The following is a 14222-nucleotide window of genomic DNA, read 5'->3' as shown; positions in this document are numbered from 1 at the left end:
TGCCCAAAGTTACAGCCATTGGAGTCCCCCTATGATTGCATGATCAAAATTTGAGGGCTTGGCAGCCTGCCCACACTTTTGACCATAGGGAGGGGCTGCAATGCACCACCCACTTGCGTATTTGCCCTGCCTTGTTGAGCAGCAAGTAAAGCCAAAGCTTTAGCCACAAAAACTTTGCAAAAAAGGCAGGAAATGTTGAGTCCTAAAAGGAGTCAAGCAAACATCCAAGGAACAAAAGAGAGAAGCTTGCTTACTAGCGGAAAGCAGAACAAAGCAAAATGAAGTAAGAAAAAACAACCCAGCAGCAGGAGAAGAGCCCAACTAGATGAGGGTCGGAGCACTGCATTCCAGTGCCACAAAGGCTTCCAAACAAGTCTATAATAATAATAAATAATAATATATTTATTTCTTAGCCGCACCCTCTCCCGAAGGACTCGGGGCGGCGTACAACGAAACATACGAAATAAATATGTAAACAAAACAAACATATAGCAAAGACATACACTGAAACATACACAAGGAGGAGGTCGATTGATAAAAACAATTAAAATACAGTATATAAAACCCCTAGAAATTAAATATAATTAAAATACCCAGTTAAAAACCCGTCAGGAGCGATATGGTTAGATCAAAGTTGAGCCAGGCCAGCTGCTTGGAATAGGTGGGTCTTAAGCTTAATACGGAAGGAGCGGAGGTCAGAGGTATTCCTAATATCCGGAGGGAGGTCATTCCTATATGCTTGGCTGTAGTGAAATCCTGATGTTTGAAACTTAGTGATCTATCCATTGGTGGCATTTTGTAAAATATGAAGAAGTCCTGTTTATGGGCTAGGCCTCTGCCCCAATCAGCTGACAGTTGAGACTGCAGATTTTTCCTAGCTCTTGCTAGACTTTGGGGAAACAAGCCCACTGCATGCAAAGATGGCAGCTCTACAACCAGTTTCCCAAAATCATCTCCTTGCTTTTCTTCCTCAAACTCACTTTTTTTCCCCAATAAAGAAAATAGAAAAAAAGCTGAGCGGGGAAAGCTTGTGGATTTTTCTTACCCTCCCAATTAGATCTTGAAACGAAACTCTCCACCTCTGTCCTCTAATCTTGATCTCCTTTAACCACTTTACCGCGTGCCTGGAAAGGAAGTGACAAAATCTGCAAGTTACTTACCGTGATAAGTGATTGGCAGGCTAAAGAATAGAGGAAAAGGTTTTAATTTTTTTTAAAGGAGGGGAGGAGTATAAAGGAACCAAAGAAACCCTTCTGGGGGGTTGTTTGTGTGGAGAAGTGGAGAAAAATACTTTGCAAGGCTACTAAGAACTCAACACATGAAGCAAACTGTCTCAGCAGAAGCTGAGTCCTAAAGCGAGTCAGACAACAGCAAAAAGCTTTCCAAGGAACATTTCCAAGCCTTTTGCTGCTTGCCTGACTCCCTTTACAAACCAGCTTATTCTGTGACTGTTTGCTGCTTGTGCTGAGTCATCCTTAACTTTGGAAACAAACTTCCAGGCAAAGGACCATCAGAAGGATTTTCTTTGCTTCCTTTATCAGCTGGGCTGTTTTTGGCTTTGCAAAGCTTTTTTACTGCTTGATTGGCTCTTTTTTGGACTCAGCTGGGTGAGTCCCAAGGCACCCCATGCTCCGCTTAACACCTGGTGCTTAACAACCTCATCAGGGAGAGCAGGGAGTAGGCATCATTAAAGCCATTGCACTTAACAGCCTTCATCACTTATGACAGTAATGGGAGGTCAAAGTCAAAGACTACCTATACTATGATTTCTGAAAGTATCCACCGTATACATTTCTGAAAATTGCAGCTATATTTTTATAAGACACTATTATCTGGTAAAGTCTTTTTTAGCCCTCCTGTATTTCCACCCTTTGGCAGAACAGGAACTTTCCACACATCATTGCTATGTATGTTCAATTGAAAAGGCAGACCTTAATAAATAAAGTCAGGATGGATGGTGCATAGCAGAAACAAGTTCATGGTGAAGGGAATAGTAGAAGTATCAATGGAAATATTTGGAAAATATTTGTTTGGCAAAAATAATTTAAGGAATGGGGTGACTATCGTCCAGGTTTTTGGGCATAAAAGTGTAAAAAGAATCCTGTTGAATCAAACCACATTTAGTCCAGCATCCTTTTCCATGCTTTGTAATAGTTCATATATTTAGTTTGAGGGAAAGAGAAAGAATTAGCCAGTGAGCTATCAGAGATTAAATACTGCTTGAAGTTGGGTTTTCGTGTTAAGCAAACTTCAGGTATGTTCAGCTCAGTTGATGTGACATATATAATCTATATTGTATATTTATTTAATTTTAATTAGTGTATTATATTGTTTACAGTTTTCTTATTGGCTCAAAGTCGGAAGCAGAAAGGTAAGTACCTGATTACTATTTGCATGATTCTACAGGTAGCTGGGTTTGCTCTTGCAAAAACTCCTCAGATTGGCCTTATGTTTTCTTTGTTCTTTTTCTTGGAAATGAAGTTTGTCTTAAACCCTATGATCTTTGCCTAGAATATACCTTTTTCACCCATCAAATGCATATATTGTCAGAATAGGATAGTGTTAACACCAAGTATTGGGGTGTAAAGTTAGGATGTTGTCCACTTGTGTGGCATGGAATGTTTTGCAGAAAATTTAAGAAAAGAACTGCAGTGTAGTTCTAAAAGATAGGTATAATCCTTTGTATTTATTGTTTAAATTGCACATTCTGTATTTCAAAGTATCTAATTTCTTCCTTAATTACTTTCTTTTGTTATCCATGCTTCTCTTGTCATTATATACTATAATTACAACAGAAACTCGGGAACTGTTCTTGGAATCTACTCAAACTTTAAACTCAGAATAAAGAAAAGTGCTGAATTAAAATTTGTTTCTAAAATATGATTGTGTAGAAGAGTAGAATATCTTCCATAGGGAATACTTTTAGTAAGCTTAAATACACTGTTTTCATTCAGTACCTTATGAATGTATATAAATTAATAGTCAGTAGAAATATAAAAATAAGCAGGTCTCTGCTATTGTTCATTATCTAGATAGAAATTCTGCAATTTCATGAAAGACATGTTCATTTCATGTTATAGAGTAGTCAACCAATACCAGGAGCTGGTTCAAAATGAAGCTAAATGTCCTGTGAAGATTTTTCATAACTCAAGTGGATCAATCCATGTCAGTCAACTTTCTCCTGGGAAAGAACTAGAAGTAAGTCATTTTTAACTATTAGAGGATAACTTTGTACTCTCAAAAATATCACAGTTTCATTTAAGCCCTGTCTAAAAAACACGCAAATTCATTTTTTATTAGTGACTTAATTACATGACTTTCACCTATTCATTCTTTATAGATAAATTGCATTATTATCATCTGGTGCTAGAATGTAACAAATTAAGAACTTGTTATCAACTAAATCATAATACCACTTGAATAAGGCTCTATAATGCTTTACAGCACTCTTTGGAGCAGTTTACAGTGTCAGCATATTGCCACCAACAATGTGGGTCCTCGTTTTACTCACCTCGGAAGGACTGAGCTATGGTGGCACAGTGGCTAGAAATGCAGGCTGACTTTGACAACTGCTAACAGTTTGATACTCACCAGCTGAAGGCTGACTTCCATCCTTCCAAGATCGATAAAATGAGGACCCAGATTGTTAGGGGAAATATGCTGACTGTAAACTGCTTAGAGAGTGCTATAAAACACTATGAAGTGTATATAAATCTAAGTCCGTGGAGAACAGACAAGGAGCCACATTCCAACAATGCTGTTTATTCAAGATAAGAGCAGACTATAAACCAACTTCAGTTTCCAGCCAACAGCTCCTTTTAAGGGTAGCTCTCAGCCAATTAACCAATAACTTTAACATACATCCTGCACTTGCCCGGCAGTAAGAAATGCCTCTGCTTGCGTCTGCGTGGACATAACACCCCTTCCCACCCGCAGGATGTTCCATTAATTTTGTACTACACAAAGATAATCATCCAGATAGATTGGTCTTCGACAGCTTCGTGTTGACTTGCAGCTCTCCTGTATTTCTATTGGGCTCCCACCTGTTAACTGCATCCTTGACGTTTCTTCAACTACATCACATGGATTGCTAATGCCTCCAACTGGACATATCACTTTGCTCAGATGAAGAAGAGTGAGAGGGACTCTGTGGCAGTGGGCTTTCAATAACAGGTGTTTCATTCTGCACTGGACTCGGCCCTTCTGATACCATTTCACTGTATTGTCATCCCTCTCGCTCTTCTGGATCCCCACCCTGGTTTGCTTTTTCCAGCTCCCTAGCACCTGTCCCCACCGCACGGCTCCGAAGCTGGTCAATATGTCGGTGCCACTGTCATCCATCCTCGAGCTCCACCTGATATGAACGGGGACCCATGACTTCTGTGATATGTGCGGGCACCCATAGAGGTTGACCGGTATAATTTCGGGCATATACTTGGTCATCTTGCTCAAATGTTCTGACCGTATTTTCCCAGTCTGAAAGAGTTTCAATCGAATAATCTGGGTGTATTATATCTAAATTGGTTCTCAAGCGGCGACCCATAAGTAATTCGGCTGGGCTTCTACCAGTGGCTACACAAGGAGTGACGTGTTAGTTGAACAAATACTCAATAAGTTTCTCATGATAGTCCCCATGGCCTATCCGAGTCAATGCCTCTTTTTTCGTTCGCACCATTCATTTCACCTGCCCATTATTTGTGGGGTGAAATGGCATGACAAGGGAGTGACACATTCCTTGATTTGCTAGGAATACCTCGAATGTAGTTGTCCTAAATTGAGGCCCATTGTCCAATACCAACGCGTCCAGCAACCCATGTGTTACAAACATTTTGTTTAGTACCCTGGTAACAGCGTCCGTCGTAGTTGACCTCATCATGGCCACCTCCAGCCATTTGGAATATGCATCGCCAAGAATTAGAAAAGACATTCCATTTATTGGCCCTGCAAAATTGATGTGAATTCTAGGCCACGGGCCTTTCAGTGTTTCCCAGTCCCATGTTGGCGCTGAAGGAGGTGCCGGTCTCCATTCCTGGCATGCTTGGCACAACACTACCCACTCCGCGATACCTATATCTATATTTGGCCACCACAGATAGCTACAAGCCAATGCCTTCATCCTTACAATCCCGGGATGGCCTTCAGGTACAGTCTCTAGCAGTGATTTCTTTAGCCTTGAGGGTATCACTACTCGGTTCCCCCACAACAGGAAATGCTTTTGCACAGATGGTTCTTACTTCCTTGCCTGGAATGGGTTAAACTCTACACTTCCTGTCTCTTTAGGCCACCCCTCACATCCAGTTTAATATTTGCATGATCATTTGATCTTTTCTTGACTGGTTTGCCACTTCCGCAGCTGTAACCAGATTGGATGGCATAGTCTCTCAGCAATACCGATACTGCTGGAGCTGGATCCTCCACTAGATTTGGTAGTGGACAACGGCTTAGGCCGTCAGCATGGCCCAGTTCCATGGCAGGTTAATGTATAAGTCGATAGTTATATGCTGCTAAAAACTCCGTCCAGCGCATCATCCTTGGGGACAGGATCTGCAGTGTTTGCCGGTCCCCTGCAATTAATCCCAGCAGTGGCTTATGATCTGTTACTAAATGAAATTTCTTTCCATAAACATATTCATGGAATCTCTTAGTACCGGCTACCGTAATCAACGCCTCTTTATCAAATTGGCTGTAGTTCCTCTCAGTTGATGATAACGTCCTGGAAAAGAATGCTGTTGGAGCTTCATGATTGTCTGGAAAGTGATGACTTAAAACTCCCCTAATTCCAAATGGGGATGCATCACACGTCAAGACTAATGGCAGGCGTTCATTATATTGGACTAGGACACTGTCCGAGGAAATTAATTTCTTCACCCCCACAAATGCGGCCACTTCTCTGTGCCCCCAAACCCACGGCGCCTTTTTTCCTAACAGCTGATGTGGTGGTTCGGCCACAGATGTCTTCTGTCTCAAAAACATACTATAGAAATTGAGGAGTCCCAAGAAGGTCTGGAGTTCCATCTTATTCTTTGGTGTTGGTGCAGCATGTATTGCTTGTACTTTCTCTTTGGTAGGGTGCAATCCAGATGCATCAACCAAATAACCCAGAAACTCAACTAGATTTACTGCTACTTTATACTTTTCTTCCTTTACCTTTAGCCCAGCCACTTGGAATCTTTGTAACACTAGTCATAGTCATTCAAATAGTTCAGGTTTACTGGCAGCGGATATGAGCACATCATCGAAGTAGGGGACAATCCCAGGGATGCCCTGTAACAACTGTTCCATCAGACTTTGGAACAAACCCAGAGCCATGCTTACCCCAAACTGTAAGTGACGACAACGGAATGCCCCCAATGCATTATAATAGTTTGGGCTTCAGCAGTGGCCTCGTCACTGTTGAAGCCCAACTGTTGGTAAGCTTAGGCCAGATCTAACTTTGCGAAGATCTTAACTCCCCACCCCCACCCCAGCGAATGTAACAAGTGCTGCACCACCAGTAATGGATATGCATTCTGTTGAAGACCCCTATTTAGAATACATTTATAATCCGCACAAATCCAGACCGACCCATCTGGTTTCACTGGCATCACGATAGGGGTTTCCCATTTGGTGTGGTCTATCAGTTCCCGTATGCCTTGTTGAATCAATCTATCCAGTTGTTCGTCAGCCTTGGGCTTTAATGCAAATGGCACCCTTCTTGGTTTCATTCTTATATTGGTGCCACTTTAGAGTCCAAACTGAAGGGTATCAGGGTACCTCTATATTCTCCCAACCTCCTGTCGAACATGTCAGTGAACTCTTTACTCAACTCTCTGATGGTCTCCCCCAGGATTTTGTGAACCCCAGTAATCCCTAACCCCAAAGCCACAAATCAATCTAGTTCCAGGACGTTAGGCAGTGAACCTTTTGAACAACCAATTTACGTGGCCCGCAGAAATCTTTATATTCTATGTGGAACGTTCCACTTCCTTTGATGGGGATGTTATTTCCCTGATAATCTCTCAAACGGATACAGCTTCATGTAAGCTTCCGCTTGGCTCTGTGTGGCACTGATCTTTGTAGGGTCTGCCAGGATACAATTGTTCTTGATGACCCTGTATCCACTTCCATCTGGCAGGGTGATCCCGCAATACGGATGGTAATGTAAATTTTACTACTTCCTGGAATCCCGGTTTGATTGCTCACCCTCTCTAAATGACAGGTATCCGTATTAATAGTAAAACACTCGTCCTCTGGGGTTCTCAGTCTCAGCGGGCCTGGCTTCCCCTCAACGTTACAACTTGGCGTCTGTTCTATTGAGGTGGCAGGCAATGCAGCATGGCAAACTTGCGCTAGATAACCCTTCATCCCACACCATCTGCAAATGGTATTTTTATGGCGACATGTAGTTCTCGGGTGGTTTCCGCTGCAACCTATGCACCATCCTCTCTCCATCATGGCTCAGTCTTTTAACGACTTCAGAAAACAAGTTCATATTCAATTTTTGATAAAAATACAAATATGACAATCTGCATCTTAACTCATTTAATATTATCAGATCCATTATTAAATGATTCAGAATTGAATTAATTGCATAGAATTAAGCTTTTTAAAAATATTCTGGGAGATCACTCAGTATGGATCTGAACTCTAGGCTCAGGGCTCAAAATTTAAATGATGATAAAATGTGAGATGAAAGTGTTTTGTAGTATTAAAAATAATTATAAAAAAGTGAGCTCTTTTTAGGAATATAATAAAGAGCTCAGGAAAACTCTACTAATAATGTTTATTCCCATTCCTGAGAAAATACAAATACGCTAATTTTGACTTGCATTATCAGTTTCCATATTGTTTGTTAGTATTACCTCTGTAAATTTATTCTGACTCCAAGGATGTATGCTTGCTTTTAGCAGACTGAGGGTATGGCAGGTTATATTCAGTCTTCAGTGTTGGGAAAAGGTGTGAAACACAGACCACCTCCCATCAAGCTACCGTCAAGTTCAGCAAGCAGTTCTTCAGGTAAATATCATTTCAAAGCACTTTCCTTTGCGTTGAGAAGATATGTGTGGAATAAATTTTGCTTTACTTGTTTAGATTTGTTAGTGAATCTTTTAGGGAATGTGAACATATATTTGTAATCTTATTGATAAGAAAAGTATGGGCAATTGCAAGGAAGTTACTCAGAACACACTCCCCTTGCATAATAATAATATCCTGTCACTCACCTGATAGATGAGCAGTCTGGAAACTAGGAAAGTAGGACTTCATAACAGCCTTCCAGAGAGCTGTGGCAGACAATTTCTCACAGCAGTAACATTGCTTAGAAGGAGGGGGGAAAGACATTCAGTTTCCTTCCAGTAGGGATAGTGAAACTGCAATCTAAAGAAGTTACTTATGTTCCAAACAAGTGCAAAAAAGTGAGGCGGTCTGCATCCTTTTTATAAGCAAATATTGGACTGCATAACTAATATGTACTGTAGAAAAACGGGGGAAACAACTTTAGAAAATGAAATACTCTTTCTGATGTTGGTTCACAGAACAAATCCATCTATTAATTATGCTTTTCAGGTAATATTTTTAGTCCACAGCAGTCAAGCAGTCATCTCAAATCCCCAACTCCTCCTCCTCCTCCTCCTCCTTCTGCTCTTCCTCCTCCTAAGCCTCCCTGTGTATCTCGGAAGCAGTCTCTGGATCTGAACCAATTGAGCATGCTTTCTTCGGCTTCTGTGTCTCCTGCAAGTGCTTCACAAAGTGAGTCCCGTCCTAAATTCTCCATTAAATCTTCATAGGCATCTTATGATAAACTTCCTAACCAGCTGATCTGGAGAAACTAAATATCACCTGTCCTAAATTGTGTATTAATTGTGCAGCACAAAGCAGGCCTCTTGTTCACTGTATGTACTTTGTTTGCTGTAACTGTATTTGGTTCTTCTGTATAATTATATATGTATGCACCCTCTGTGTATACGTTTTGACTCATTTTATGCAACTAACTTAGGTCTGTCTTTCATACAGCCTGATAATTAATGTAATCATAGAAGTTTCCAAAATACATATCTTTTTTCACTAATATGTCAACAGTAGCTCATTAAGACCAATTTTAATTTGCATATTTTAAGAAAGTAAAACTATTTGAATGTTATCAATTATGGTGTAATTGTATCTATATGTGTATATAACATGATCAAGTCCCAATATGGTAATAAAATAAAGTTTATAAGTTGATTTTTTAAAAACACTCCTATACTGTTTTACAAATCATTGCTGATATCAAAATCATTACAAATCAAAAATATAAGAATAGTTTCAGGATATTAGTGCAATCTCTTAAATATCTTCAGAACTGTTAGCTGGTTTGGATTTTTCAGCAGCATCAATTCGATAAATCACACAATAAAAATAACAACTGTGGGTTTTTAACCACCCTTTGAAATATATGGGAGGTGTGGAGGGATCCCTTAGAACAGGGCTGTCAAACTCGTGGCCCGCGGGCTGGATGTGTCACGTGCTGGCCACGCCCATGCCCAGTTTAGCAAAGGGGGGGAAGTCACGTGATGTCACGAGTTTGACACCCCTGCCTTAGAGTATCTTTTAGACATTTGTCTATTCAGTTCTTTGTCTGCCACATAATGTAGTCCTGTGATTTGCATGTTGCATAATCTAAATTTGTCAGAAGGGGGCTTAACAAATGTCATTTTTATGCCTTCCAGTTTTGCACAAAGAAACATAAAAGGAGCTTTGATCAGTATTCCCAACTATTTAATTCACCTAATTTTCATTCCACTCCTTATATGTTGCTGCTAAATCCCAGGGACTAGATTGGAAGTCAAAATAGTTTCCTGGAAGAAGGCAATGTCAAGAAAATTACATTGGCATGTCCACATATTCATGAGGAACCAAACTCAACTTGTAGGAGGGTTCTTTTTTCTAGATGTGTAAGTGTTGTAGTATACTTGGTCCCCAGCTTTTAGACATTCACATTTTTTTCTTTTCTTTCTGCAAAACATGAATGCTTAAAAAAAATAGCTTTAGAACTTTTAGATTGTTTTAATTCCATTGATATTATTGCTTCATGCCAATTTTACATTTTAAATGCAATCATTGATCGTTGCTTTCTTTCTGTCTGCAAGTTAAGGAAACCAGTGATGGATAATTATTTGTATTTTCTTTTTCAATGTCCAGATTTTTATTCAAGCTGCTTTTCTAATGTTACATGATTGTGCAGATGTTAGAAGATTTACATGTTACAATGTTAGATGACTCATTTATTGTTTATAGCATTTTAATACTTTAAATACTGAAATTGACATGAGATAATTAATAGCAGAGGAGTGATGTAAATGTGTCAACAATGTTAGAATGATTTAATGGAATAAATAGAACTGAAGTTGGAGATTAAGCATAGTGATATTTTTGTCCATTGGCTTCATGCATCAGAAACAGCAATTATTAACAGAATTGGCTGGGCTGGTGGTGGTGTTTTAAAGTGGAGTAAGATATCAAGCTAAGTAAGAGTCCACTAACCTTAGTTTTAAAAAAGGACTGGCCTTTTATAACAAACGAGTGCTTTTTATTTTTCTCAATGAGCAGGGTCTGGAACTCCTAAGCCAACTACTCCTACTCCAACCAACACCCTTTCATCGACCCCACACCCTGCTGATGCTCAGAGCTCAACTCTGATTACCCATTCTGCTACCCTTACTCCCCAAGATTCAGGCTTCACCCCTCAGCCCACTTTGCTTACCCCGTTTGCTCAACAGCAAATGTCTTTGGGCCAGGCATTGCCTGTAATGACCATTCCTCTTTCCACCATGGTAACTTCCGTTACTACAGGAACATCTTCCAACCAGGTCATGACAAACACTGCAGGACTTAACTTCATCAATGTAGTGGGCTCTGTGTGGTAAGTTGGTTATTTTATAGTTTAGAGTTACTTTTCACCATGTTCCATGTTGCTGTGAGCCAAGTGATGAACTTGAGATGGGTTAACCAACCATTAATGAAATGTAACATATTTTAGTGCACTTATTTCATTACATGTTCTTAAACATTAGTTGATCATAATTATGAGAACATACAAAAAGTTAACTTTTAGAATAAATTTTAGAAAACTGGCTGAGACTAGTATTTTTATTATTGTATTATTTCTCTGTATGGGTAATCTGTCCTCCATTTTTACCGTCATTGGAGTTAGAATAAAGAATAAAGAGAGCGCCTGGCATTCTGTTCTTTCCTTGAGTACTGTTCACATGTTATGTTGTTTAGAAATGCTCTAGATAGATGAAATATGAGGAAAGATTTTGTTGTAAATTGATTAGTAAAACTGCATTATTATTTCATGCCATGTTAGTCTAATTCTTACCTATTCCTTTTGTACAGTGGAACACAAACATTAATGAGTGGTTCAAATCCCATGTTGGGGGGTAGTACTGGTGCCCTCCCCCCTGCAGGTATAAACCTGAGTAATATTTTACCTTCAGGAAATCTGATGCCAAATGCACTCCCTACCTCTCAGCCAGGTCAGTATGAAAATCAGACATGCTGAAATGGGATGATATGATGATGATGAAGCCTATTGAAAGTGCAACTTGGAAAAAGAATCTAGAAGGTTACTAACTAGTAAATTGCATAGTATATAGTGATGGTCATTTTGGACTTGATTTACAATTAACACCATCTTAACTATTGCCCTAGGTGGCAATCCTCTGGAGTTTTAAGTTTTGTAAGCATATGCAACTGAATTTTCTAATCAGTGACACAGACACAGACAAATTCTAGGATTCATTCTATAGCATGGTATAGCTTCTGGTAATTCTACTTTCTTCTCAATCATCTGTTGATATTTATATGGTGCCACTGATCTTCCAAATAACCTGCTGTTAATCAAGTTTTTGATTTAAAATTAAATATTATTTATGTAAGCATTTTAACTTGTTACATTGGTTTCATAATTTTAGCATTTTCTGGAATATTTTATCTGCTATCATGCTTTCAGTTTGTGGTCTATTTTTAATCAGTTATTATATGAGCATTATATTTAGGATTTGTAAGCAGTTCTTGTGAAGTAATATAAATATAATAACCTAATTCTGTTCTGTTTCATGTATATGCCTTCTTCTACCCTGACATTGAAGTAGAGAAAAACTACAGTACTCTGAAAGCTTGAATCGTTGTTAGGATTTAAGTATTAAGGTGTTTTAGTTCAGTTTACTGAAACAAGATACATTGTACAGTTTCAGTGCAAAGTAACTCTACTTAAATTTTAAAGCTCATATAACTTTTCATGAGTTTTAAATACTCAATATTGCAAATTTTAAAGCTGAGCTTTGAAGTTGGAATATTTTAGTATTTAAAACTCATCATTTTTTTCTTTCTCATTAGAGGAGGTATTTTGGAAAAAAATAGTTGCTTCTGTTGAAATAGCCAAAATAGCTTTTGTCAATATTAATGGTTAGCTACACTGTTCACTTCCACTTTAGATGTAATTAAAAGGAAGGAAAAAACCACAACATTTTCTTACCTAAATTAATCTCAGCAGGTGTCCCTTTTGGTTTAAAAAATGCTCCAGGCCTTCACCCATTGAATCTTCTACAGGTATGATAATACACTTGGGCCTGTTTTTCTGTATGATTTCTCAAGACATTGAGTGGGGAAATTACCAGTAGATGTAAATACAAACACCCTTATGTCCATTGACTAATTAGTAAAACATATCATCCTGTCGAAAATACAGAAGGATATATATTTCTCTTGATATGAGGTTGGAAAAAATGTGAAAAAACAATTTTTTTCATCGTAAAACATTGAGGCAAGGAAATTGTGAATCTGGAAAGCCAATTCTCTATTTCAAATCTGCAAAAATATGGAGATTTTGCAACTGGGGTCCATCCTCCTGCCTATCTCACTGCCCTTGTTATTTTAATTAATTAGTTCAAATGTATTGACTGCCCACTGCCAATGACTTCAATGTTGGGATTCTCATTGAATTATCCATGCTTTTCTTATATCCTGACTTGGTAACTACCTTGCTTTCTGTATGGGCTTACCCTTGAAATATTTCCAGAAGCAAGCTTAAATATATAGTTGCTGATTTGTACACAATGTTGGCAATGCTTTTAATATTTATAATGGCTTTAGAGCTTCATTATTAGATGGACTGTCTAAATTATAGTATTTTATTTGGACATGAGGATTGGGCTCTTAAAATTTCCTTACTTTCTGAGATACAACTTTGGACACACAGAGAATGCTATCACCTGTGTTGCTCTCACATATGCTTCCTTCAGAACCACACTCAGACTTAACTCTGCTTTCAGAAAATACTGAAACACATTCCTCTTTTGATGTGTATTTTCAGGTTGGGTTAAATAATTGCTTTTAACTGTTTTTATAGAGTTGTATTTGTTACTTTTAGTGCCCTGTAAGCAAAAAGATGGACCATAAACAAAGTACTGCTATTTCACAAAGAAAAGTTGATGAGCTAGTTCTATGGGACATCCAACAAACTAGCTTAAAAGCTCTGCTCAGCACTTGTGCATTTGCACCTCTTACTCCTCTTTCCAGCTGTAACAGAGATTCCAGGCTTTGATCTAGTTGGAAGTAAACACATATGGTTTACCTAATGGAGAATAGAATTAGTTGATGTAGGCAATATGAATTCTGTGCACATGTACATCTATTTTTGCATAAAATGATACTTGCTGTGGAAAACTACTTTGGTTACTTTGATTTAGGCTTCCTTCTTGCTGTGATTTTACTTTGTGTAAAATCTTTTAGTCCCAATTTTCTTGAAATAGAAAGGGACTAAGGATGGTCAGGGTGGTCAGTTATGAATTCTAAATTCTATATATTTGTGTGCATCACAAATAACATATGCAACCCTCCCAACACCTAATTTCTCTCTAAACTTTAACAGCTTGCAGGTGGCTCACTGATATTCAATCCTCTCCAGCAGCAGCAGCAGCAGCAGCAGCAGCAACTCTCCCAGTTTTCATCTCAGCTGCCTACAACTTCTAGTCCTCAGCTACAGGGAGATCAGGTAGGCATTCCCATTAAGAATAATATAATAAACAATAATCCATGCTGTCTCATGTTTGCATGTACCATCTTTCCCCTAAAATAAGACCCACCCCAAAAAGAAGTCCTATCGTGTTTTTGAATGGGTCAAAAGAAAATAAGACATGGTCTTATTTTCGGGGAAACACGATATCAACATGACTCCTGTACCGTATTTTTCGGGGTATAAA

The 14222-nt window shown here is 38.7% G+C and overlaps 1 protein-coding gene across 12 annotated transcripts in view; it reads left to right on the top strand.

The window, feature by feature from the left end:
- The window catches only part of SUPT20H (SPT20 homolog, SAGA complex component), a 56143-nt gene that overhangs the window by 28813 nt on the left and 13108 nt on the right, over positions 1 to 14222 (top strand). For 6 of the 12 annotated variants that reach the window (XR_014174446.1, XR_014174447.1, XM_081942112.1 and 3 more), the window contains exons 15-22: positions 2339 to 2371; positions 3081 to 3198; positions 7887 to 7995; positions 8545 to 8727; positions 10567 to 10879; positions 11356 to 11495; positions 12512 to 12570; positions 13892 to 14014. Coding sequence is in view for 9 of the 12 variants with exons in the window: in XM_081942112.1 (XP_081798238.1) it covers positions 2339 to 2371; positions 3081 to 3198; positions 7887 to 7995; positions 8545 to 8727; positions 10567 to 10879; positions 11356 to 11495; positions 12512 to 12570; positions 13892 to 14014 (1078 nt within the window). In the remaining 3 variants the exon portion in view is untranslated. The remainder of the gene's footprint in view (positions 1 to 2338; positions 2372 to 3080; positions 3199 to 7886; positions 7996 to 8544; positions 8728 to 10566; positions 10880 to 11355; positions 11496 to 12511; positions 12571 to 13891; positions 14015 to 14222) is intronic. The other 6 variants (XM_081942116.1, XM_081942110.1, XR_014174448.1 and 3 more) reach the window with 4 other exon arrangements.

Source organism: Natrix helvetica (assembly GCF_964273705.1).
Source record: "Natrix helvetica genome assembly, chromosome: 2".
In the NCBI taxonomy this organism is placed as follows: domain Eukaryota; kingdom Metazoa; phylum Chordata; class Lepidosauria; order Squamata; family Natricidae; genus Natrix; species Natrix helvetica.
Note: the sequence above shows the minus strand (reverse complement) of the source record. Positions and strands in the feature narration are given on the sequence as shown.